The sequence below is a fragment of the Antechinus flavipes genome, chromosome 4, assembly GCF_016432865.1.
Source record: "Antechinus flavipes isolate AdamAnt ecotype Samford, QLD, Australia chromosome 4, AdamAnt_v2, whole genome shotgun sequence".
Lineage (NCBI taxonomy): Eukaryota > Metazoa > Chordata > Mammalia > Dasyuromorphia > Dasyuridae > Antechinus > Antechinus flavipes.
The window spans coordinates 191,863,021-191,888,114 of record NC_067401.1 but is presented as its reverse complement, the minus strand read 5'-3'; the positions used below and the strand labels follow the sequence as shown (position 1 = coordinate 191,888,114).

General features: G+C 38.9%; 1 protein-coding gene and 1 long non-coding RNA gene across 3 annotated transcripts in view; one reads left to right on the top strand and one right to left on the bottom strand.

The window, feature by feature from the left end:
• LOC127561150 (uncharacterized) overlaps positions 1-25,094 on the bottom strand; it is a 97,176-nt gene that overhangs the window by 14,135 nt on the left and 57,947 nt on the right. Inside the window, exon 2 of the long non-coding RNA XR_007953466.1 lies at positions 16,281-16,392. This is a non-coding gene — a long non-coding RNA (uncharacterized LOC127561150). The remainder of the gene's footprint in view (positions 1-16,280; positions 16,393-25,094) is intronic.
• MLN (motilin) lies at positions 1,482-13,830 on the top strand. Of its 2 annotated transcripts, none has more exons than XM_051996414.1 (5): positions 1,482-1,571; positions 6,819-6,943; positions 9,703-9,819; positions 12,672-12,780; positions 13,616-13,830. In XM_051996414.1, exons 2-5 carry the CDS (start codon positions 6,827-6,829, stop codon positions 13,618-13,620), a joined length of 348 nt encoding a protein of 115 aa, XP_051852374.1. In that variant the 5' UTR covers positions 1,482-1,571; positions 6,819-6,826; the 3' UTR covers positions 13,621-13,830. The 2 variants fall into 2 exon arrangements, with proteins under 2 accessions (XP_051852374.1, XP_051852372.1); XM_051996412.1 differs by lacking the exon at positions 1,482-1,571 and adding an exon at positions 1,668-1,781.

The window sequence follows — 25,094 nt, the reverse complement described above, 5'->3', positions numbered from 1 at the left end:
GAAGGGGACAGTGGGTGGAGTCCCAAATTGGCTCCTCACTGGATTTCAGCTTGGGCTAGAATTTGAATTGAAATCAATGAGTTTCAGGACTGAGCCAACCCCACCCAGATAACAAAGATGGAATTGTTTGTCCTTTGGGGCAGGGTCCCTCATCGAGGCAGAGTTGAAGATTTTTTTCCTTCAAAGATTTTCAGAGTTGCAGGGTCCCCTCCTCAATACCACTTCATTTCTCAAGCCCCGATAGAGGTTCCCTAATGCTGATTATATCAAGACTAAATTTCCTTGCCTGATTTTCAAGAATTTTCAAAATCTGTCCCCAATCATCCTAGGCAGCCTGATTTCTGTAGTGCGTAGCCACAATTGCAGTCAAGCTGATTTCCTTGTCCCACTTCACAAGAGGTTCATTCCTTTCATTCATGACTTTCCTCTCTACATACCCAATGTCCTCCCAATTATTCTCCACAAATCCAAATCCTCCCCATCTTTCAAATCCAACTTCAAGACCCACCTCTTCTGTGGAGAATTTCCCACAATGGAGGGTAGCAAAAAGAAAAAGAAGAAAGTGGAATTTGTTTGAGGATCTGGTTGAGAATCTTCACTCTACCTGAGCTCTATGGTCTATAGCTGTCAAATTCAAATAGAAATGGTCCCTTCAAGCCACATAATGATTTAGAAAACCACAAATTAACATTATCTATGTCATATTATATTTTCCTTTATTTTGTTAAACACTTCCCAATTACATTTTCATCTGGATTAGGCAGCACTTGGGAGTTATTGAAGCAGCTTGAAGTCTGTGAGTTTGACACCTCTAATCCACGAATATGTATATATGTATGTACACATATACATATATACAGATATGTATTGTCTGTATTTCATATGGACACATAAGTACATGTTGTTTCCCCTGTTAAAACATAAGCTCACTGAGGGCAGGGCCGTTCATTTTTTACTTTGTGACCCCAACATTCCAATGCTTGTTGTTTAGCTGGTTGGATTATATTAGCAAATTCTTCTCCTCTGAGGCACAGAACAATAATTCTTTCATAGGTTGAACCCATAGGTTCAAGGACAGGATGAAAAGGATTTGTAAATTCCTGTGACTAAACCTCCCTTGTATTCATGTATTAATTGTATTGATGATTGATGTATTGTGTATTGTATCCAATTATGAAAGGGATTGCCTAGAGATCCTCACCATTATCATAGTCAAGAAACAAAAACAGACACATCTTACTCTCTCTGACCAGTAGGGAAAAGTTTCAGGTTAACTATGGAATGATAGCGTTAGGCAGTTTATGATCTGCAATTGGACTCTGATTAGTTCCTGGAAAAGAGGCCCTCAGGAAATTCAAGGCCACCTCCCCAGAGCAGCTGGCACTACCAGCTGTTTCTATGAGCTTCAAGAATTCCAGTCACCCACCTCCTTCCATCCCACCCCCTGCACCTAAAAGAGGAGGTACAAAGGACAGGGGATATTGTATATAAATATGTGAAGCACTACCATATCAATCAGAGAATAAAGGACAAGAACCAGATCTGGACAGACATAGACCTACATTCATTCTGTAAGTAGACAAAGCAGAATGTGGGGAGGAGGGAACGCTAGAAAATAGCAAGAGAAAACCTGAGCCAGAGACTATATCCTAGTACAGTACAGAGATTCAGAGCTGGTACTCTGATGGAGAAACCATCTCAGAGATCCACTGAAGGGAAGAGGGCTGACCCTGCATGCGGTGGACAAAACAAAGGGGGAGAGGTCACCCAAGTTGTGATTGGTGAGTAGCAGGAGAGATGACACAAGATATAGTGGTCAAAGGGAGAGATTTAAGATTTAGTGGTCAGAGGGGTTAAAGTTCATATGGTCTCAGATTTAGAACTGGTAACTCCTATGGAAACTGAGTTAAGTGACTTGCTAAAGCCACACAGCTATTATATATGCTAAAGCCACGATGTGAATCCAGGTCTTCTGAGGCTGAGGTGGGAGAAAGGGAAAGGAGTTTGGGAAACATCTGGCCCAAATTTAGGCAGAATGTGGATTTTTATAGCAATCAGTCTTTGTATTCAGAGGTCTAGATTCTCAAAAGAACGATAGGAGGGAACCAGCAGAGATTCCCAGAAGGGTTGGTTACTTAAAAAGGAAGTTGTGAAAGAGGAATATTTGGAATCTCAACTCAAAGGTCACATATGTGAGCAGACAGAATCTTGACTATGAAGAAAGGTTGCTTTAAATTTAAACAAGAACCCAAAGCACTATATTTAGCATGAGAGAGTTTTACTCTGGGAGACGAGGTAGTTTAGGAGAAAGATCACTATCATACAGGGGAATTAAGAGTCTGAGTGAAGGAAAGGCTAGGAAGCACCCTGAAATCCTAGGGAAGATGAGAAGTATGGAAATTCATGGCTGTGTTATTAAAGTCTGATCCTCCACCACTGAACAGGAAAGTTAACTCTTTGTTGTATCACAAAGAGCTTTCTTTCCCCATCTAAGAAAAAAGGAATGTAAATGAATATGGGTTACATGCTGGCAGTCAGTTAGATAAAGAAGATGAGTGGCAATTGGATTTAGCTCATTTTTATTTAAAGTTTGTATTGATTCACATGAAGGGATTCTAGTGAAGAAAATGCTAATTCTAGAACAAAGCAGGGATCTATTTCAGAGCATCTCTGCAGAGTCAGTGGGATGTAGAGGATGTGAAATTTCCATCTCTGATGGGTAAGAGACCAGAAGATGTTGGGGCTCTGTGGGAATTTGGTAGAAAATATTGACAAGGCTGAAATGAACAGTAAATCTCTGTCTCCCTATCCTCTGGGCCTTGACTCATCCTTTTTCTCTTTCTTATACTCTCTATTTTTCTGATGATAACTTTTCCCTGGAGACCCTCCCCTTTGCTTTCTGGAGGCTCAGTTGGCTTTTGAGAGAGAATAACAGCCTGAATTGTCAATAGTCTTGCTCAAGAGGTTTCAAGATTACCCTGATTTTCTGCTTTGTGCTAGGGAAGTAGTTCTGAGGTAATAGAAACATCCCTGGACTTGGGAGTCAAAATACCTAAATTTAAATTTACTATTTACTATCTGCCTGACTCTAGGCAATTCTCTCTGTCCCTGGTCTTTTCATCTATAAAATGGCTCTCTATATATATATGATTTGCATCATCTACCTCACAGAGTTGTGAGAGCAGAGCTTTCTTAGCCTTAAGGTACTATAGATATGTGAGTTCATATTATTATTTTAAAAGATTATTATAGTGGATAGAAAGCCAGCTTCAGATTCAGGGCTGAGTTCAAACCCATCCCTAACACATACTGTATGATTCAGGGCAGTTCACTTAACCTATCAGTGATAAAATTCTTGTAGTCCTTTAAGGCTATAACTTGCAGAGAAATCAAACAGCATTGGGAATTCCTTATATCAATAAAATCACAGTTTCAGTCCTTATTGCTAATATTATTATTATTAGGAGAGAATAGACCCTCTACTAAAATTACCTCTCACTTAAAATGTATAGCTTTTGTATATACATAGTTGGCTTCATGTTGTCTAGTACGTAGCATAGTATCAGCCACAAAAGAAGTGCTTGCTTGACTGAATGAGTCAGACTGTAGCAGAAATGAAAGAATGGGGTGTCTAGTCTCTTTAGAGATGGGCTCCAAATTTATGAACTATCAGGCCAAAATTAAGAAACAAAATTCTTAAATAAACAAAATTCTTTCAAATGTAAGGAAAAGCCTTGGATACCAGTATAAACAGCATAGAAAGATGCAAAGCTTTTCATTATAATCCAAGCTAGATTACACAGGAACTTGGAGCCAATGCAGATAGGTCAGGGTCCAGTTTATTGAAAATTTCTTATCTGGTATAACCAGAGGGAGAGAACTGACCTTAGATATAATGGTCAGGGAAAGAGAGATAATCCTAGATGTACTGTAATTACACCTCTTCTGTACCAAGGCTGCCTCAAAGATTTACTTCCCCCTACCTTGCTCCCTACTCCTGACACTACCAACTTATTTTTTGGTCTTGTACTTCAAGTTATCACGGTGATGAAAGATAATATTACCACCTTTCTGATACCTGATTGCTGCTATATGATGTAGCTAACTGCTGATAATAGGGCTACTTAGGGAAATTATTGAGACTATAAGTTCATAGAGCTCAGGGATTTTGTACCAAACACCCTCCCAGTAAATTTAGTTCATCAAGTTTGTCCCCACCTCTGCTTGGGAAAGACAAAAGAGGAAATATCCCGTAGTGGAAACCAGATCTATCAAATCCTAACTCTCACTGACTTGTTTGGCTTTGAGTAATAATGATAGTAATAATAATAACAATAGTGACTCACATTTGTCTAGTTTTAACATTTATTTACAATTTACATAGTTCTAATATTTTACAAAGAGCTTTACTCATGATAACTAGTCAGGTAGGTAGTACCCCATTTTGTATATAAAGAAAATGAGAATCAGAGAAGTGACTTGTCCAGGATCATACAGTTATAGGATACAAACTCAAGGCTTTTGATTCCATCAAGTCAGCATATCACTGTATCACGTAGCAACATGCTCCTTCCTGAGCAAACCATTTGCCCAATGTCGGTCTACAAAAGTAGACCATCACTGATGATCTTGCAGGATTGTAATGGAATCATGAATGTGAAATCACTTTGTAAGTATAAGACACTGATCCAAGATAACTACATACAAAGTGCTATGTCAATGTAAACAATTAACTTAGGAAACCCTTCAGGAAGACTATGTAGCTTGCAGGACCTTCTTGAATATTGTAGGTCTGATAGACCTCTTCCCAATTATCTCTCTTTGGTCTCATCCCCACTCTAGCAATAAAAGCATCTGCAGACAAAGGAATGGACCCCAACAACTTATCTCCATTACCATAGCCCTGCTGACCTAAAGTGCAAGGGAGTTTCTCATTCCCAGTGGAGTCACAATTTCTTTACTAGCAATAGGGAGTATCTTCAGCCTAGAAAGGATCTCTCCCCACAGCTTAGGTAGAACTATATCAGCCCATGCTGACATGCTTTGCTATGCATTTGCAGTTGTTTGAAGGGAAGCTTTTGCAGCATTGCTGTTTCTGGATAATTGCCAAACAGAGGCTCAGAAATGCAAATGCTTAAAAAAAAAAGGTTCATTTTGGCTCCAATGCTTTTGCATCCCACCCCAAAGCAGAAGAGTTTCCCACCCTGGGCTCTTGAATGCTGTTCTGGACAGCATCCCTTAGCATCCATCTGAGTGAGCCTGGGGGAACCCTCTGAATTTTCTCTCTGGAGGGAATCACTGCTGTCAATTCCATCTGGATCTTTCATATGTCAGGCAGATGTTTGCCCTGGGCTGTGGGTCATTTCCTCCTAATGCCCACTGAGCCCTCACACAGCCCATACTATCTGACAGCAAATGTTGGCTCAATAGAGAGAATCTTAAAACCTGGAAGAGTCTCAAGGGTCATCTAGTACATTCTCCTGCTTTAATGGTGCAGAATGGAGGCTGGGCAAGGAAAATACTTGTCCAGTGAGGGGGTTTCCACAACAGTGTATCAAAATAGAATTCAGATAGAGAAACAAGGCCACTAAATCATACATCTCTTCAGACCTCATACTGACTTAGAAGAACATAAATTAACATATCTATCTTTTATTATGTTTTTATTTATTTTGTTAAATATTTCTCAATTACATTTTAATCTGATACAGGCTGCACTCAGGAGTGTTGCTCAGTGCAGGCTGGTTTATCATAAGGATTTATAGAAATCAGAGGGAGGTCGAAATTCTCTAAAGAAGATGAAATCCATCTATTCTTAATTCAATAGATTAAATCACTGAGCATTAGAACAAAGATTTTAGAAATTGTCTAGTTCAACCCCTTCATATAGCACAGAAGCTAATTGAGGGCTTGAAAATAGAATTGATCCAAGACTTCTAAAACTTTTTCCATTCACAACCCCTTTTGACCTGAAAATTTTTTACACAATTCTGGATATATAGGTATACAAAATAAGTATACAAATCAAACTGATTTACCAATAATAAATCATAAAAAAATTTATTTGAAAGCAATTCTTTGGTTTACATATAATTTTACCATGTTTAAAAACAAAAACAAATTTGTATACTAATGAGATGGATAAGCTTATTTAGTTTTACATAAAGGATTAAATTTTTGGCAGAACATTTGATACCTTTTACTCTTGTCAGATTTTTCATGAACCCCGCATCCCCAAGGTCTTTGAATGGTTTTCATAGATTTGAAAGTTGAAATAGAATACAGTACCATATCTGGAAGCAGGTAAAATGCTATCCTTTTTAAAATGAGGCAGTTGAGATCCAAGGAAGGGAGGTGACTTGGACAAGATCACACAACTAGGGAGAGAATGGGGATGGAATCCAGATTATCTGCTTCTTCATCCAAGGGATCTTCAATCCTACTCACAAAAGCTGGATGGTGTCACAGAAAAAGTGGTGAACTTATGCATCAAAGGATCCAGGTTATAATTCTGCCACCTATTCACTATGTGACCATGGACTAGTCACCCAACCTCTCAGAACCTGTTCCTTCATTTGTAAAATGTAACTAGTGCTCTCTTAGGTCCCTGAACTCTTAATTTATGAACCTGTGAGTAAGTCTTTTCACGTCACTGAGTCTCACTTTCTCATCTGTAAAAGGAGCATAAATTAATACTTTGTACTATTTAGCTCAAAGAGTGGTTGTGAGGAATACATTGTAAATTGTAAATGAGCTATAATGATTCCTCATGGCCACTCTCCACTTTTATAATAACCAGTTCCCTTTATTGTTTCTAGTTTCCAGGATGATGTCCAGCAAGATTGTAGCTACTCTGCTTGTGATGTACATTGCAACCATGCTCGCTGCCCAGACAGAAGGGTTTGTCCCCATTTTTACCTACAGTGATGTCCAGAGAATGCAGGTAAGTGGTTTTCTGCAAATTTCCCCTGGTCTGGTGAAGGCAATTTTTAGCTCTTACTGAAGGCTCAGAGGTTGTTAGCCTCCTCACTGACATATTAGTAAATATTTAACAACAGATTCTAAGAGGCTGGAAGGAGAAAAGAAGTATGCTTGACACACTTTTAAGTTAAATCTTTATAATTAACATTTTCTCCCCCAAGTTCTAAGTCTTGACAAGTCTAGCCAATCAACAGAACAATAAATCAAGCCCAGACTGAGAGCATTTTCTAAGTGGTAAATAGTAACACTGAAAATTTAACAATTGACTTTCTTGAGCTAGTAAGAGTTGGCTCTGGCACACCTCTGTTCTTTCCTACATACAGCAGAGATATTTTATTTTTAATGTCACCTTCTTTGAATTGCTCATGACAGTAAGAGGGAAAAAGAACATGAATGAATGTAACAGATCACCCCAAAATTTATTTTGACCAGAATTGTGGACTAGTGTTGTTGATAAGGTATAATCAATGTGATTTTTGCACCTTCTTCTGTCTCTAGCCCTCATCTGGAGTAAAAGGTAAATAACTTAGCCACCATTTTCCTGAGCCCTGTAGAATGAGACAGAGAAACACAGGACAAAGTTCCTGCCCTCAAGAAGCTTACAATTTACCTGGGGAGGCAAGACAAAAAATTCAAGAAAACGCTAAGTGACAATATGACAATAAGTGTGTCATAAATTCCAAGACAGTGGCAGCACATCTAGTAAGGACTGTAAGAGTTCATAGTATAACTGGATTGCTTAAAGTCTAGAGGAGGAGGGAAAGAGGGATGGAGAAAAATTTGGAACACAAGGTTTTGCAAGGATGAATGCATGAAAAAACATGAAAATGCATGTATTTTGAAAAATAAAAAGCTAATTTTAAAAAAGAGTTCATAAGATGGAGAATTCATCCACAAAGTAGTAAGAAGCAGGACATGCATGGGCAGGTAAACAAGAAAGAGGGCTGGCATTCTATACTAGGAAGAGATATGATACATGACAGGAGCAAGATGTGTTTTTAGAGCATTTTAAAGATTTCAAGAGGTGTTATGGCCTAGTTGATAGATTGGAATCAGAAGATCTGAGGTCAAGTTCTCTGTTTGACACAAATGAGCAATCTCCCTCTCATTCCATGTGCCCCTGCCAGCTCTTGAAGACTTAAATTACTGAAGAGTGCATAAAATGAATTAGAGAACCGAATTTCCATGAGGAGAGTTCCCTACATTGATAAAAGTCACAGGCCCAGACTTTAAAAGGGGGAGGAAGAAGACAAAGGAAGATTTATTTACAACACTGAGGAAAACAATGTAAATAGTATTAACATCTTAGAAGTGGGATTTGACATCAGGTCTTCTGAATTCAGAGCCAGTGATCTACCTGTATTACAAGTGACTTGCCAGATGCAATATATAAGTAATAAGTAGCAGAGTCAGGATCTTCTTAGTGCAGTCTCCTGAGTCTAAGCCCAGGGCCTAAGAGAGCAAACTGTCTCTTGGGTACGCTCAACTCTCCATCCTATCTCTCCCTCCCTCTTGGCTCGAGATCCTGTTTGGTGACATGTGTAGGCAGCTTTTTGTGGACCCCTAATCGGGCAACCTAAGGAGATAAAGGAATGAAAGTCACCTAACATAGCCCATTTTCTTCTCCATGTCCCTGGCTTTCTTCCTTACTGAGCCTGAGGCTCCAATACAAAAAGATAAACACAAAATCACTGGTACCACAGCGGCCTCCTCCTCGCCCGAATCTCCCTTGTGGCATGTGTGACATGGAAGGCATAAGCAGATAGAAAGGGGGGATATTCTGCGGGTCCCAGATGAAACAGCAGCTCTTTGAGGTGGCATTCAAAGCCCTTCTTTTAGGGAGGAAGGAAGAAGGCAAGGAGGAGCTCTGATGGCTTCTTTAAGACGCTGTCGCAACAAATGTTAGCTTACTTTACTGAAAAGTGGATCAATTGCATTGGAATCGTCACATCTGAAGGCATGTCTAGAGAGGAATCCTAAGAGTCATTACAGAAACCAAAGGAATTATAAAAGGCTGGGATGTGTCTGATCTACAATGCTCGGGGACCTTGGGAGAAGGACACCATGCAAGATTTGGAGCTGAACTGAAACAGTCAAACTCAGTAGAACATAAAATAGCAAAATGGCAACTAAAGGACACTTTACATTAATCTGCTCTATGGTTTTTCTCCTCGTAATTGCAAGGCGCGGGGAATTTTATGAAGAATCTGCAATCTCCTTCCTCCATAATTCATCTCTCTGTCTTGGCTCTTATAAATCACCTCCCAGGGACTCGGCACACATGGGCCACCCCTCCCTTCAGTTCCCACACAGGCTGCTCTTTCTCCTTTATAGGCTCCTCACTCAAAACACGGTTTTTTTCTATTTAACATGCATGAAGGGTGACAATTATTTTAAGCATTTTAACTTAATTAACAACAACAATCAGAGTGCAATGCATTAAGTAGAAGGGAACAGTGTTCCGGCACCTCTTGACTGTTCAATCCCAAGGACTATTTCTGAACAGCTGGATTTTGTGATTGTCCCCCCCCTCCCCAAGATGGGTGGTGGGATAGGGAGGTGCTTGGCCCCCTACTGAGAATTCCTTCTGCAATAACCCAATAGAAAATTTTGCTAGAGGCAGCCACTGGGCTGTTAGTGATTAGACATGAGAGGATGCAGAGAAGGGTTACAGGTAAGGAGGGATGAAACTATCACTATGCTCTGTTGTGCCTCCTCCAGGAGAAGGAAAGGAATAAAGGGCAGAAGAAATCTCTGAGTGTGCAGCAGAGATCAGAAGAGGTGGATCCTATGGTTTTTGTGAACTTTAAGGATGAGGAAGAAAATGAAATGATCAAGGTAAGGATCAGACCCAGAGATCAGCTCAGTTCATCAGAAAGGATGGATCTCCAAATTGGGAAAGACTGATGCTGACAACAATTGGGGAGGGTAGAAATTTGGCTTTGGGATACAAACTAACTAACTACCTGAGTCAGTCAGAGAGTCATTATTCTCCTAGCCTCCGACTTTATGCTTGAGGTACCAACTCATAGGCCTTCAGAGCTGGAACTTAGAGGTTATCAAGTACTACCCCTTCATTTTATATGTGATAAAACTGGAACCCAGAGAAGGTCAGTGTCTGGCTCACAATGAAACAGGAAAGGCTATTAATTTGGTAGAATCAAAGAATCACAGCCTTTTAGAGTTGTAAGGGACCTCAGGCATCCATCTAATCTAACCCAACTCCCCCAAAAAAGAATACTTTCTACAATAACCTATGACAACATGACAACAGTCATTTCATTTTGGGGCAGCTTTTATTGTTCAGAAGCTTTTCCTGACTTCAAGCTGGAATCCTGCCTTCTAGGGCCAAACAAAACCAGTCTAATCCTTCCTCCATACAACAGGTCTTCCAATACTTAAAAATAAATATTACACATCTTCGAGTGTTTGTTTTCTATAGGGTAGCATCCTCAGTTCCAGGAACAGATCTTGAGGATCTTCTAGTCCACATCCTTCATTTTACAAAGGAAAAAACTCTTGTGGCTGGGAGAAATTAAGTGATTTGCTCCAATCAGCTCACACAGCCCCAGTAACTGGAAGAGTCAGAATTCAAATTCAAGGCCCCTGGATTCCACAGTCCAGCATTCTCCACTGTTTCCCAAATTCCTACTGAGAGTTAGACAAATTCCAGTCTACCACACAGCAAGTAGACAGAGTTACTGCTGTACTATCAGATGCATTCAAACACAGGTTCCTAATTCTAAGTCTTGTGCTTTTCTTCACTACAGCAAATACCTTTTGAGCAAAATCTAGTAAGATAATTTCTGAGGGGTGAGGGTCTGGACCATTTGAGCCTTGGGTTGAGAATCACAAAATGTCAGAACTAGAAGGACTTTAGAGGTAGTCCAAACATCACCCCTATTTGACAGAAGAGGAAACTGAGGGGCAAGGGGGTGAAGTACCTTGGACAAAACCATCCAGCCTGTCGCTGTAAGAACCAGGACAGGAGCCATATTTCCTGACCCCTGCTGGATTCACAAGCCAGTATGCTTTTCATTATATCATGCTGTTTCTGTGAGAATAAGTTGTTGTGATCTGATAAATATGAACAAATGTAAGGCTGCTTAAGAATCAAGGAATGTCAGAACTAGAATGAACTTTAGAAACCATCTAATAGAATGCTTTAATTTTATAAGGAAAGAAACAGGCTCAGAGAAGGGGAGTGAATTGCTCAAGATCACACAGCAAATTCACACTGACTTCCAGTCCAGTACTTTCTCCATTGATATGGCATAACTGCCCTGAGGATCTAGGAGGCCAATATAGAATAAAAGCCTGGAGGTAATTGCCTTCTACTGCCATCTATTAACTCCACAATTCGGAACAACGGGGCACACCTCAAGTCTATTTTCAATAATCAGAAAATGTGTGAGATGTGGGACATACCCATTGATGAATTTAGGCTACAGAAGCTCTCTCATGGGAATCCTCTCCAAGAATTAGGGGAATGTTCTGAATCTCAGCACTTTCTCTTGGGGATATAAGTCCTTCCCTATAAAGCTGTGAGACCAACTCAGTTCAACTCAAGAGTATGCACCATGGCATAATGGAAATAGTCCTGGTCTCTGGTCCTAGCCCTGGCACTAATTTGTTATATTACCTCAGGCAAGTCACTCCTTCTCTCAATGTCCATTTGATCGTCTGTAGAATTAGGAGGTTGAAAGAGATAGGTGGTCTCTGAGGCTCCTTCCAACCCTGAGATTCCATGATTTAAACCAAATCAGTCCAGGTCCATACAAATCATAGAAAAATATAAGTCTTTTGCCCAGGTGCCCTACTCACAAATTCTTTCATTTCATATTTCTCTGGGCCTCAATTTACTTATAAAATAATAGGGTTGAACTAAATGGTATCCAAGATCCCTTCCACATGCAACACATTCTAAATTCCCTTCCAGTTATGACATTTTATGGTTCTGCAAGTTGGAGTCCATTACAACCCTGACTTAAAGGCTAGCCCCCTTCTTTCTGTATCATCCTCCCTGCTGTTGTCTGCTGTTTGGGCTAGATTTGCACATCAGCCTTTCTCTTTAATCCTGTTTGTCTCACTTCTGATCACTCCTCAACCAAGGGCCTGCAAAGGTTCCATTCGTGTGATCCTCCTAGCCTGTGTCTCTCCTATTTTCTGGGCCTCTTGAGAGCACAGCCTCTCCCCAAATAAGTTCATAGAGCTCATGTTGAATCTCTGGGGGAAACTCAAGCTTCAGCTCCCTCCAGACTCAACTCCCTTCCCTGCATGGGAGGTGGAGAAGCCTGTGCGTTTGCATACACACACACACACACACACACACACACACACACACACACACACACACACGACTTGTCTGCCACCAAAGGAGGTTTGTTTTTCCTGTTAGTAAAATCAACAGTAGTTTCTCTGCTGTACCCCTAGGCAGTGTGCCAGTGAGTCTGGTACCCTAGTTTAAAAATATAGCCCCAAAGGGATTCTTCAATTCCTAGCTCTCCCATGGCTACAGAAAACGAGGCGACCATGAAGCAGGCAGCAGTCAAACTGAAAGTCCCTAAGTAAAGGAGGAAGATACGCCTAGTCCCCTAGAGCCAATCCCTTCTTCTACTTGTAAGGCACCCAGGGGTTAACCACTTTCTCTGTGAATATTCCTTTCTTGTTAACTCTGCCTTATTTCACAGCTGACTGCTCCTGTAGAAATTGGAATAAGGATGAACTCCAGGCAGCTGGAAAAATATCAGGGCATCCTGGAAGAGCTGCTGACTGAGGTGCTGCTGTCCACCCAGAATGGTAAGGATTCTGAGTTTCCGAGTCGCAGTTCCTGTCCTCCCGCTCCTCCGCCTCCTCCCCGTCAAGCCTGCTCGGGTATTTATATTCCAGAAGCACCAGCTGAGCTGGGTTTGCTGCGCTTAAGGACTGCAATTTGTTTTTCTGCTTTACACTTAAGAACATTAAGCTGTCTTCCTCCTGCCCGTGCACCCTCATCTCCAGGGGGAGCCTAATAACAGGCCACTGCAAGCAAATGATTGCTGCTGACAGTTGCTCAAACAGGATTCTCAAGCCCCCGAGGACTAGAGCCCAGACTTTCATGTCTCTGTCCCCATTTTTGTACCCTTCTGCTAGAAAGGGGGAGATAGGCAAGGAAGGATGAACCAAAAATGAACGTACCAGTCTCATAACCCTCCCTCTAGTTCAACCATTTTTCTTTTCTTTAAACTAAACAAAATCAGGTCCAGGTGATTTCCCAGAGGTTCAACTGTTGCCTGAATTTTGATGGGAAAGTCTGCATTATCCCAGCTATTCTGAAAATCAAAACTCTGGATTCAGTTTGACTTTACAGAAGTTCAGGAAACTGTTTGGGTTAAAATTTCAAATATCATTTGACTAATGAATTTTCACAGGCCCAGTAAAAAGAAAGGACGCCTGTTTAGAATTGGAGAAACCGAGAGGCTGAATGATTTCCTCGATGCTATAAAGACATTGGAGAGGGCCAACTTAGGTGGCTACTCCTGAACCCTAGTTCCTATGCTTTTAACTAAACTTGGAGGTTGCCATATCTTCCTCCTGTTTTTGTTTTTTGTTTGTTTGTTTTTTAATGTTTTAAGATTTTTTCCTCCTACAACAGGCTGACAGAAGAGTTGGCAAACTTCTCTTGGTTCACTCTGCAGTGAACTGATGGCCTCTGCCACAGAAAAATGTGGACAAAATCCCTTGTTCTAGAAATTCAACAATGAAGCCATGGACAGGTGCCTCACCCGCTCCTGGATTTCAATTCAAGAAGAAAATACACAATCCAAAACAAACTTTACTTTAATGAATAAAATGTGAAGTTTAAGGAAATGGTGTTCTTATTTGAAATTCTTTTATTTCTATGGGGTAAGTCCTAGTCTCATTAAAAAAAAAAAATACTGAGAGAGGTGATTTCAAATTGTATATAATTTACCACAATACAACTAAGGTTTTGTTGATTTTCTAAAAATGTTAACAAAGAATCATAGTGTCAGAGTCTGGAGAGGTCTCAGAAACGTCCAAGCCCCTCATATTACAGGAGACAATGAGATCCAAAAAGAGGAAATAACTTACCCATGTTTTTAAAAAAATTTTTTATTAAAGCTTTTTATTTACAAAACAGATGTATGGGTAATTTTTCAACACTGACCCTTGCAAAACCTTGTGTTCCAAATTTTCCCCTCCTTCTCCCCACCCCTTCTCCTAGATGGCAGGCAATCCAATACATGTTAAATATGCTAAAATATATATTAAATCCAATATATGCCTACATATTTATACACTTATCTTGCCGCACAAGAAAAATCAGATCAAGAAGGGAAAAAAAAAAGAAAGAAACAAAAGCAAGCAAGCACCAACAGAAAGAATGAAAATGCTATGTTGTGGTCTATACTTAGCTCCCACAGTCCTCTCTCTGGGTGTAGATGACACTCTTCAGCAGAAGATTATTGGAACTGATCTGAATCATCTTATGGTTAGAAAGAGTCATGTCCATCAAAATTAATTATCATATAATCTTTTTGTTGCCGTGTACAATGATCTCCTAGTTTTGCTCATTTTACTTAATATCAGTTCATGCAAGTCTCCCCAGGCCTCTCTAAAATCATCCATCATTTCTTATAGAAAAATAATATTCTATAACATATATATATTCTATACATATACCATAACTATTCAGCCATTCTCCAACTGATGGGTATCCACTCAGTTTCCGGTTTCTCGCCACTACAAAAAGGGCTTCCACAAACATTTTTGCACATGTTTACCCAATCTTATCTACTTATCAGTAGATAAGATTAGAGTCTAAGCCCTCTGACTACTACACCAGTTCTGTTTTCTGAAGAGAAAGAGCAGGTTCAATGAGAGGGAGGTATCTAAGTTGCACTCTCTACTGTTGAATATTTATCTAATCATATGCAAGCCTCTGAGATCCAACAAGTATCTGAAAAAGCAAAGTGGTAATATTTGCTTTGAGATCTTAGAATAAAAGGCACCAGCAAAGTAAAAATTCCTGTCATTATTATCATTAGCACCATGTGATTCCATGTGACACAGCATCAACAGCAAAATCATACAGCTAACCCAATTATTTCGGCCTTCTTAACAAAACTAGGCAAGAAATGTAATTCTAATTTAATTTAGTATGAATGAATGTTCATTTATTTATAGACTGGTGCCTTATAAAAACTGTAGTATTCTCACTCCATAGGTCACCTAGCAATGAAACACAATGAATTTGCTACCTATCCAATCTGATTTTAGCCTACAATATGGAATAGATCCTGGAATAAGAGGATAACATTCCAGATGGAATTCTTAAGGAATTCCACTTGTTTTCTTGGTATCTCCATGAATAGTTCTCTAAAGGACAAACAAAGCCTTATATAATATCCAGAAATGAATGCTAACTTAATATACTGCACGTTCACAAACACATTTCCAATGTACATACTGATCAGTGTCAGCCCAGCTGCAGGCTCCCAGGAAATGTTGCCAAAGGCTTGATGATACCCACTAATAAGTGGGAAAGGAGAGCTGCTAAAGAGATGAGGTGGGGGGAAGGAGAAAGGGGCATAGGAGCTCATAAAGGAAGTACTTGGGAAAGAATGAATCCAAGATTCTTCATCTTTGTTCTGAGTTCCCTGGCCCTGATTCACTCCATTATCTGTAACACACTCCAAGAAGTTCTAAAACAAAATGTTTTCTGTCTCTTTTCATTTAGAAAACATTGATTTCTTCCCCCATCCCAACTTCTTCCCCATATCCATCCAGAAGCAGGGAACAAGCTGGCCTCTGTGTCTATCTTCTGTCAGAGATTCTACACCATCATTGAAGGCAACAGATTTCAGAAGCCTCAGGTGTTGTTACCCCCTCCCATTACCAGTAGAGGGAGCTCACTTCTGTATCCATTATGTGGACATCCACTCAAAGGGATTTTTTTCCCCAATTTCTTGGGGGTAGAATTGCAACATGAAAATAGTAAACCCCAGAGGAATTTGGACCACCTAATAAAATTCTCCCCAGATGGTGTATATTTTATAGGAGGAATCTGTTTGGATTCCACAGTATCTTGAAAGTGTGTGAATGCTTTCTATTCCAGTGGCTAGCACCATGAGAAAGACAACAATTTTGGCCTTCTGTGTCCCTGGTCCTCATGCTGCCTGCCTCTGATGTGTTCCTCTGTAATGAACTGAAACAGAAAACAGACTCCACTTGCATTTGTATGCACAGTGTGCCAGTGGGCTGTTCAGATGTGTCGGTTTTTCTCTGTTCTCTTTTACCTCTTATTTTTACTGTTCGATTTCCCACGATCAACTCAAATAACTCCTTTCAGCCACAAGCTCATCCAGTTTCAGGACAGCAGACTCGATTACTCATAGGACCTATCTAGAACTGAAAGATAAGAAAGAAGATAAAACAAACTTGTGAAATCATGCAAAATAAAATGATCGTATTTTTACTCAATAGATGGAGAGAGACAGACAAGACTTAAAACAAGAAGGTAACTTAATAAGAAACCAGCCAGAATCATTTGAGGACATACACATTGGCCCCAATGGCTTCCTGGGATCAACTGTTATTCTTTACCAGCACCAACTTTCTCCAGCACTTTTTCTTCTGTTTTTCTAGCTAAATGGAATAGAATCACTGTGTATATGTCTAAATTGTAATTAAAAGGTAATTACACATCATTCTACATTCCTTTGAAATACACTTTACACTCAGCTCAGGAACCTCAGGTAATTATGGGGCCACCTAAATTCCAAGTTAGAAGATAAAGATGATCAGATATTTTCTTAGTAACTATATTGATACTGATTTTAAAATTAATGGGCTATGTAAATCTATCATGAAATTGAAAAATTAAAAGCAAAGAGTAATTGCCCAAAATCTGTACTCTGTAATTTAACAAAATCTAATCATGAATAAAACCCCAAAGGAGCAGACAAGAAGTATTATACTTTTCTTTTTTAATACACAAATTGTTATTGACATCATGTGGGAAATGAAATATATTCTATACCTCAAAAGAAACTTTCATCCAATTATAAACAAATTAGAAGAACAAAGAATAGTTTACTTCTCAGCTCTGTGGAGAAGGAAGGAATTTGTAGCCAAAGAAGAACTGGAGTTCGTTATTGAACACAAAATAGATCACTTTAATTATATTAATTAAAAAGTGTTGGTACAAACAAAACTAATGTAGACAAGATTAGAAGGGAAGCAATAAACTGGGAAAACATTTTTACAGTCAAAGTTTCTGATAAAGGCCTCATTTCTAAAATATATAGAGAACTGACTCAAATTTATAAGAATTCAAGCTTTTGATAAATGGTCAAAGGATATGAACAATTTTCAGATGAAAAAATTAAAACCATTTCTACTCATATGAAAAGGTGCTTTAAATCACTATTGATCAGAGAGATGCAAATTAAGACAACTCTGAGGTACCACTACCTCAGACTGACTAAGATGACAAGAAAAGATAATGACAAATGTTGGAGGAATGTGGGAAAAGTGGGACACTAATACATTGTTAGTAGAATTATGAACGGATTCAACCATTGTGGAGAGCAATTTGTAATTTTGCCCAAAGAGCTATCAAAATGTGCACATCCAGCAGTGTTTCTACTGGGCTTATATCCCAAAGAGATCAAAAAGGAGAGAAAGGGTCCCACATGTGCAAAAATGTTTGTGGCAGCCCTTTTTGTAGTAGCTAGAAACTAGAAACTGAATGGATACCCATCAAATTGGAGAATGGCTGAATAAGTTATGGCATAGAATTTTGTGGAATGTTATTGTTCTATATGAAAAGATCAGCAGGATTATTGAACTGATGCTAAGTGAAATGAGCAGAACCAGGAGATCACTGTACACAAGGTTATACAGTGATCAATTCTAATGGACATGGCTCTTTTCAACAATGAGATGACTCAGGACAGTTCTAATGATCTTGTGATGAAGAGAGTCATCTACACCCAGAGAGAGGACTGTGGGAACTGAGTGTGGATCACAACATAGCATTTTCACTCTTTTAGTTATTGTTTGCTTGCATTGTGTTTTCTTTCTCATTATTTTCCTTTTTGATTTGATTTTTCTTGCGCAGCAAGATAATTGCATAAATATGTATGCATAACATATATTTTTACCATTTTAAACATATATTGACTTACTTGCCATCTAGGGGAATGGGTTGGGGGGAGGGGATAAAATTGGAACACAAGGTTTTGCAAGGGTTAATGTTGAAAAATTGTCCATGCATATGTTTTGAAAATAAAAGGCTTTAAAAGAAGAGGAAGAAGAGGAAGAGGAAGAGGAAGAAAAAGAAGAAGAAGAAGAAGAAGAAGAAGAAGAAGAAGAAGAAGAAGAAGAAGAAGAAGAAGAAGAAGAAGAAGAAGCAGCTTTTATGCAAAGACAGTGAAATGGTAGATTGTCCTCTAAGAGAACCACATCTCATTTAATTTTCAACCAGATTATGAAAAGCAGGAGACTTAACCATCTATCAACCTGTTCTTGGCACTTCTTTCTGATTAATCATTTGCCATTTTTACTGAAGCACTATAATACCCCAAGAGAGGGAGATGTCACTAGCACCCAAACTCAATACTACCCAAACTGAGCTTATTATGTTTTACTGAGAGACAGCATAGAGCAATGGACTCAGGTTTAAATTCTGTGTCTGCATTAACTACCTTGCTGTCTATGATTAGTCATTCAATCCTTCTTGCAATTCAGTTTCTTTATCTGAAAAATAAGGATTTTATGCAAGTATCTTCTAAGGGCTCTTCTTAGTTCTAATCTATGATGCTAAGAATAGGATTAGGAAATCCTTTCCTTCTGATTTCTCTGTTTCTACTTGTAGTGTATCTATTCAGTTTGTTTTCTATTCTCAAGAGTTTTAATCTTATCTTTTATGTCTAATCAGTTAAAAGGTCATTTTTCTCAGACCTGTACAACCTGTCTCCTGTGACCTCCTGCCTATACTCACTGTCCACCACACTCAGACCCATATCATCACTCATCTCTACCCAAAAAATAGCTTCCTGATCAATCTTCCCAACTCCATTATATTCCCCCTCTAATCTAACTATAATCCTATCCATCTTTTATAATGAAATCAGAATAATTTTTCTTAAAAATAGATCTGGCCATGATACTGCCCTGCTCAATAGTATTCAAAAGTTTCTCCATTGCCTTCTCAGTAAAAGTCAAACTCATATGCCTGGCATTCAAAGCCTTTCATAATTTGATAAAACTCTGCCTTTCCAATCTTATTTCATATTACTCCCAGTACAATCTAATTCAATCCAATAGGCATTTTTTAAATGTCCACTATATTCAAGTCAAAATTTTAAGTATTGGGATATAAAGCCTATAGGAAAATAGTCTCTGCCCTCAATGAACTTAACTTCTATTAGGGAAATACAACATATAAACATTCACATGAAAATGTGAGGAGAAAATAAAGGCTATTTTTAGAAAATATTAGGGGTAGAGAAAGCTTCAACTAAAAAGTAACTCATGAGTTAGTCTATGCAGCAAGACTAAAAGGAAGTGTATTCTAGGAAGTGGGAACAACCTAGCCAAAGGCAAGCCTGGAAATGGATTAGAAGGTTCAGGAAGAGCAAGGAGACTGATGTGGATGAAGAATGAGTAGAGAGGAATCATGTGTGACAACCTTAGAAAGAGGGCAACCAAACTGGAGCAGGTTTTAAGTGCCAATTTGAGGAGTTTATATTTTATCCTTAAGACAACAGGTAGCAACTGTTGTTTCTTGGGCAGGGAGTGGTAATATCCAATGAGCACTTTAGGAAGGTTATTTTGGCAACTATGCTCAAGATGGATTTAAAAAGAAAAAAATTGGAAGCCAAGAGTCCATAGAGAAAGCTCTTGCAATAGTATAGGAAAGAAGAGATAAAGGCCTGAGCTAGTTGTGGTCGTGTGAGTATAGAGAAAAGGACAGATGTACAAAGGAAAAAGACATTTACTTTATAAAGGTAAAATCGACAACTGGTTGGCAATTAATTAGATATTGAAGGAGAGGAAGAAGGAAGAGTTGAGGATGGCTCTGGAATCTTAAAGCTGAGGATGGTATCCTTAACCTAAATAGTAAAGTATGAAGGAAGGATGGGCTTAAGAGGAGAATGTGCTGTCTCCTCAGAAGAATGTGAACTCCTTGAGGACAAGGGGTACTTTAAAACTGTCTTTGTTCGTATGGTACCTGACAGAGTAAATACTTAACAGATTCTTGTTGATCTACTGTTTTGGATGTGTTGTATTTGAGATCCCCAAAGGACAGTATAGTCCTATGTCCAATAAGCAGTGATATGGGACTGGCCCCAGAAGAAAGATGAGGGTTGCATATGTAGATGTGGAGGTGTCATCTGCATAAAGCCTGGACACAGATAATGAGATCATTCAAAGAAGGAAGACCAAGAGAAAAGAGAGGGCCAATGACAGAGCCTTAGGTGTAATATCTCCCCTCCAAATACTCTATATTCCAATCAGACTGTCTATTCTCTGCCTCTTACAACAATTTGTCTATGGTCTCCCATGCTTTTGCTCATATTCCTTCATCCTTCTCTTTACTTATTGAATTTCTAGCCATCCTTCAAAACTCAACTCAAATGCTTCAAAGCATCCCTTATACTCATCTGTTCTTACAAAACATTTTGTTCTGAATAATTTATTAGAATAAATTTTCATATTCTTATCTATAGGATACAGTAAAAAAAAATAATAATAATTGGACCTGGATTCAGGAATCAAATCCTGATTCAGACACTCACTATCTGTGCAACTCCGTACAAGTTATCTAATCAATTTGCCTCATTTTCCTTATTTGTAACACGAAGATAATACTACCTATCTCCCAGGATTATGAAGACACTAAAACATTTTACTAAAGCAATATATAAATGCTAGCTATATTTATCATATATAATAATTGCATGATTTATTGAAGAGAAGCAACTAATAAGGACTAATCATATATCATAGTTATCTGCATTGTATCTTATCCATCTACTAAACCAAAAGTTCCTAAAGGGCAAAGAGCTCGTCTTATCTGTTTTATGACCCCTAGAACTCTAAACAGCATTCTGTCCACAACAAAACCTTAATGCATGTTTGCTGAATGAATGAAAATTCAAATTGAAGTTAAAGTGAAGGCTAAAGTAATAAGACAGCCCATAAGTCCTCATTCTAAATCAAAAGCTGTCAACTGAAAAGATCTTCTTTGCCTCCTCCAACTTCAAACTCACATTGTTTCCCCATGGAATAACACATATAAAGCTCCACAAATAAAGGCTAGAGGAGCTGACAAAGATCATCAGATCACAGACCAGGAGCTTTGGAAAGGACCTCAAAGCTTCTTCCTGAAAGGAACCTACTTCAATCTTCTTTTAAAGGTGAAAACACTGAGACCTAGAGAGCTTAAGGGTCTTGGTCAAGCTCACACAGATATTAGTGACAGTCAGAGCTGAACATATCTCTTTAGACTCCAATGTTCTGATAGTACTGTTCCCCAGATTTAGCACCCTTACATTCCCGAGTATCCAGCAACAGCATCCCTATAACTACCCAAGATACATTTTAGAATGGCACACAAAGAAGACGGACGGAAGGAAAAAGGCATTTATTAAGTATTCACTACATACCAAGCACTAGGCTTAGGACTGAGAATTCAAATACAAGCAAAAAAGACAGTCCTGGCCTCAGGGAGTTTACATTCTAATATGGGAACACAACACACAAAATGGAGTCCAGAAGGGAGAAGGGGAAGAAGAGAAGTGAAGTTACCTGGTATGGGGTATGGTTTTGAAAACCAAAAGTCAGAAACATAGCCTGAAGGGGAATGAATGGTGGTTTGGACATTTCCAATGGAAATGGAAGAAACTTACCAAAAGCAAAAGTGGGCAGAGGGGCTGTTCTGGGTTGAAAAGGCTAATGCAATGGTTAGCTATTCCAGGGAGAGGATGTTCTCAGGGGTCATTGCATTTGATATTTTTGTGGAACATATGAATCTGTGTAAGGATTTTCAAAGGAAAAGAAGAAAAGTAAAAGATTTATGGGAGAAGCTGCATTGCTCTCCTAAAGGATCACTGGAATCTCCTTTAAGAACCCTTTCACCTCTGTTAAATTTGTGGATGTGATTGATAAGTCGAAAGAAACTGAAGTCTACCTTCTCATATCTGCCTTAATAAATCAGGAAGAGCACTCTGGACTGAGTAGTTTACCTAAACACACACACACACACACACACACACACACACACACACACACCACCACCACCAACAACAACAACAACAACAACAATAACAACAAAATGAATGAAATGCCTTTAAGAAGGCAGAAAGGATGATAATTTGTGACTTTGCAAGATTTTTTGTTTTCCTTAAAATGTGCATTAACATCAAAAGTGGGCCCATGCAGTGAACTAATATTGTAGACATTTGAAGCCAGGCTTCAGGAACCTCTGAAGATCCTTATATCTGCTTTTGACAATGGGCTATGGTGGGAGAGACCATATTGAGGTGAAATGCTGATATTTTCAGAATTACCAAGCAGATTTGAAGCCAAAGAGTTCAGTTCTTCAAACAAAGCTGGTATAATGAGACTTAGATGTGAATGAAGTATTCACTGATAGATAGATCAAGAAAAGCCACAAGAAACATACGGACTGATTTAGTAAAATGGCTAAAAGGAGTTTTGAGAACAAGCCAGTGTTGTTTGGGGACTGGAGAGGCATTTCCAATTCAAAAAATGTACAAGGTAGGTTTGGTTGATAGGGATGGACATTGACTTTTGTTCCTCCTTTTTGAAAAAAAGGAGGGATTATTTTTTAAGTAGTAAATAAAAAATACCCATCTTTAGAAGAATTGTAAAGGAAGAAAAGACCTGGTCAGGTAGTAAGAAGAAAGCTAATATATATTAAGAAGTACTTTTTTGTGTGTCTGTTAAGCTTCACAAGACAGTGATCCTCCCCAATTTCTCTCTTATAATTGTACCATATTCCCAGTATCCCAGGGTTATAACCTTTGATTCTTCTATCTCTCACCCCAGTTACTTGAACATTACCATATCCTTTTGATTCTACTCCTATCTCAGTCCTTCCTTCCCTTTCACATTGTCACTATCGTTCTTCAGGCTCTGAGAATCTCCATAATGGTTGAGCTTTCAACTTCGTCTCCTGGACTGTGCCTCTTCAATCTATTTCATATAGCTGCCCCAGCAAATTTATGAATGTACCACTGTAATCATGTGTTGGAATACATGGGAAAGCTGTTGCAATACATGGGAGCCACCTGAAATCCAATCCAAACCTGCAGAATGGATCTCCTCTTATGAGAGGAAGATACAGCAGTTGCTGTTCTCTCTCCTCTTCCCTTTGCCTCCAATTTATCTCATTCCCAGTCCGAAATACCTGTGTCAGCAAAGGCTGCCCTGCAGCTCCTTATGATCCACAGCTGTGGAGACTCTCGGAGAATTGACCAGTCCCTTAACAATCATGGCCCTCAGTAATTCCTCATCATCTACTGAATAAAATATAAAATCCTGATCCTGGCATCAAGGGCCTCTTCAAACTAGCTCCAAGTTTTTTTTCAGTTTTTTTTCCAGTTTTATCTCATATTTTCTCCCTTTTATGGGCATTGGGAAACAGTGTGATGTTAGGGAAAGAAAAATGGCTCCAAATTCTGAGGACCTGGGTTGAAATCCTGCCTCTGGTTCTTACTATTTTGTGACTCCAAAAAAGACATTCAATTTCCCTGGGCCTCAGTTTCCTCATTTGTAAAATGAGGGGGCTGAACTAGACAGCTTCTGGAGGTCCCTCCTAGTTCTAAATCTGTAAGCCCACGAAATCCATTTAAAGGACATGACTCTCCAGTCCTCTCTATTTTACATACTATTCCATCTCAACGACCCTCCTACTCAGGCAAAGCATTTCTATCTGTTAAAGTCCTTCCCTTCATTCAAGGTTCATCTTAATTACCACCTCCTTCATGAAGCTTTCTCTGATATGCCCAGGTAAAGATGATAGCTCAAATTTTCTCAAATTTCTTATAGAATTTCGATAAGACTAGTCCTTTGCATTTATCTAACCATGCCATAAAAAGTGCATTGATTTTGGAATCAAAAATTCAAATTCTACCACATTTAGCCCTGACATTAAAAAGATCATTAAATTTCAAAGACTCATTTCAAAAGTTTCAAAGTTTACTTGAGTAAACTTTCAAAGTTTCAAATTTCAAAGTTTATTCATGGAGGATGCAGGGCAGGGGAAGAGAATAGACACTTAGCTGACCTAATTCTAAATCTATGATCCCACTATCATAATTATTTGGGGACATACCTTCCCCTGTCCCCCAAATAGAATAAAAACTCCTTAAATGAAATTTGTAATATATCTATTTATGTATTTCCCAGTCCCAGCACCATGCTTCACATGTGTTTAATAATTTTTTTAGCCTGAATTGAGCTATATGATAAAATAAAATCTGAAACAATGGAGCAGAGCCATGAGTACCTGGCAAGAAATATTAGCAGCAGAAGCAAATGATGGATTGGGGATACACTGATCTGGAGAGAAAAGTTACAAAGTCATATATGATGAAAAAATTATCAGGACCAACTGTAGTAACTCCAGGGCTCTTGTCAGTAAAGGAATCTTTATAGTCAGTACAGAAAGGGCTTCAGATATGTATCTCTTGGACTGCAGCTGTATAAATCAGCATCCTCAAATGCAAAGAAGCATCGTATGCCTTGTGGGAGTAACTCGGGTCCGGTATGTTTGTTTATTTATTTATTTATTAGGCGTCCTGAAAGTTTATCTCATGACAGATACCATCATTTTGCCAAGCCATCAGTCTCATGCCCTTGTAATCCACAGGGCTAGTATGATGCCCCAAAAGCTCATTCTTTATACACTGAGCTGCATGGCTTCAAAGAACTACATAAATGTTACCAACTCACTTGTCATGCAAACAGTGCTTTGAAAAGAAATAAAATACGATTATGTGGTACATTTGTTAGGCAATCACTATATCAAATTCATGGCATTCCATACAAACACAGGTGGAGAAAAGGAAAACAAC

Coding starts and splice junctions, on each gene's coding strand:
- MLN (XM_051996412.1), top strand. CDS start 1,685: ATGGAGAAACCATCTCAGAGATCCACTGAAGGGAAGAGGGCTGACCCT. Junction 6,944..9,702: donor GTGATGTCCAGAGAATGCAG/GTAAGTGGTTTT, acceptor TGCCTCCTCCAG/GAGAAGGAAAGGAATAAAGG. Junction 9,820..12,671: donor AAGAAAATGAAATGATCAAG/GTAAGGATCAGA, acceptor CTTATTTCACAG/CTGACTGCTCCTGTAGAAAT.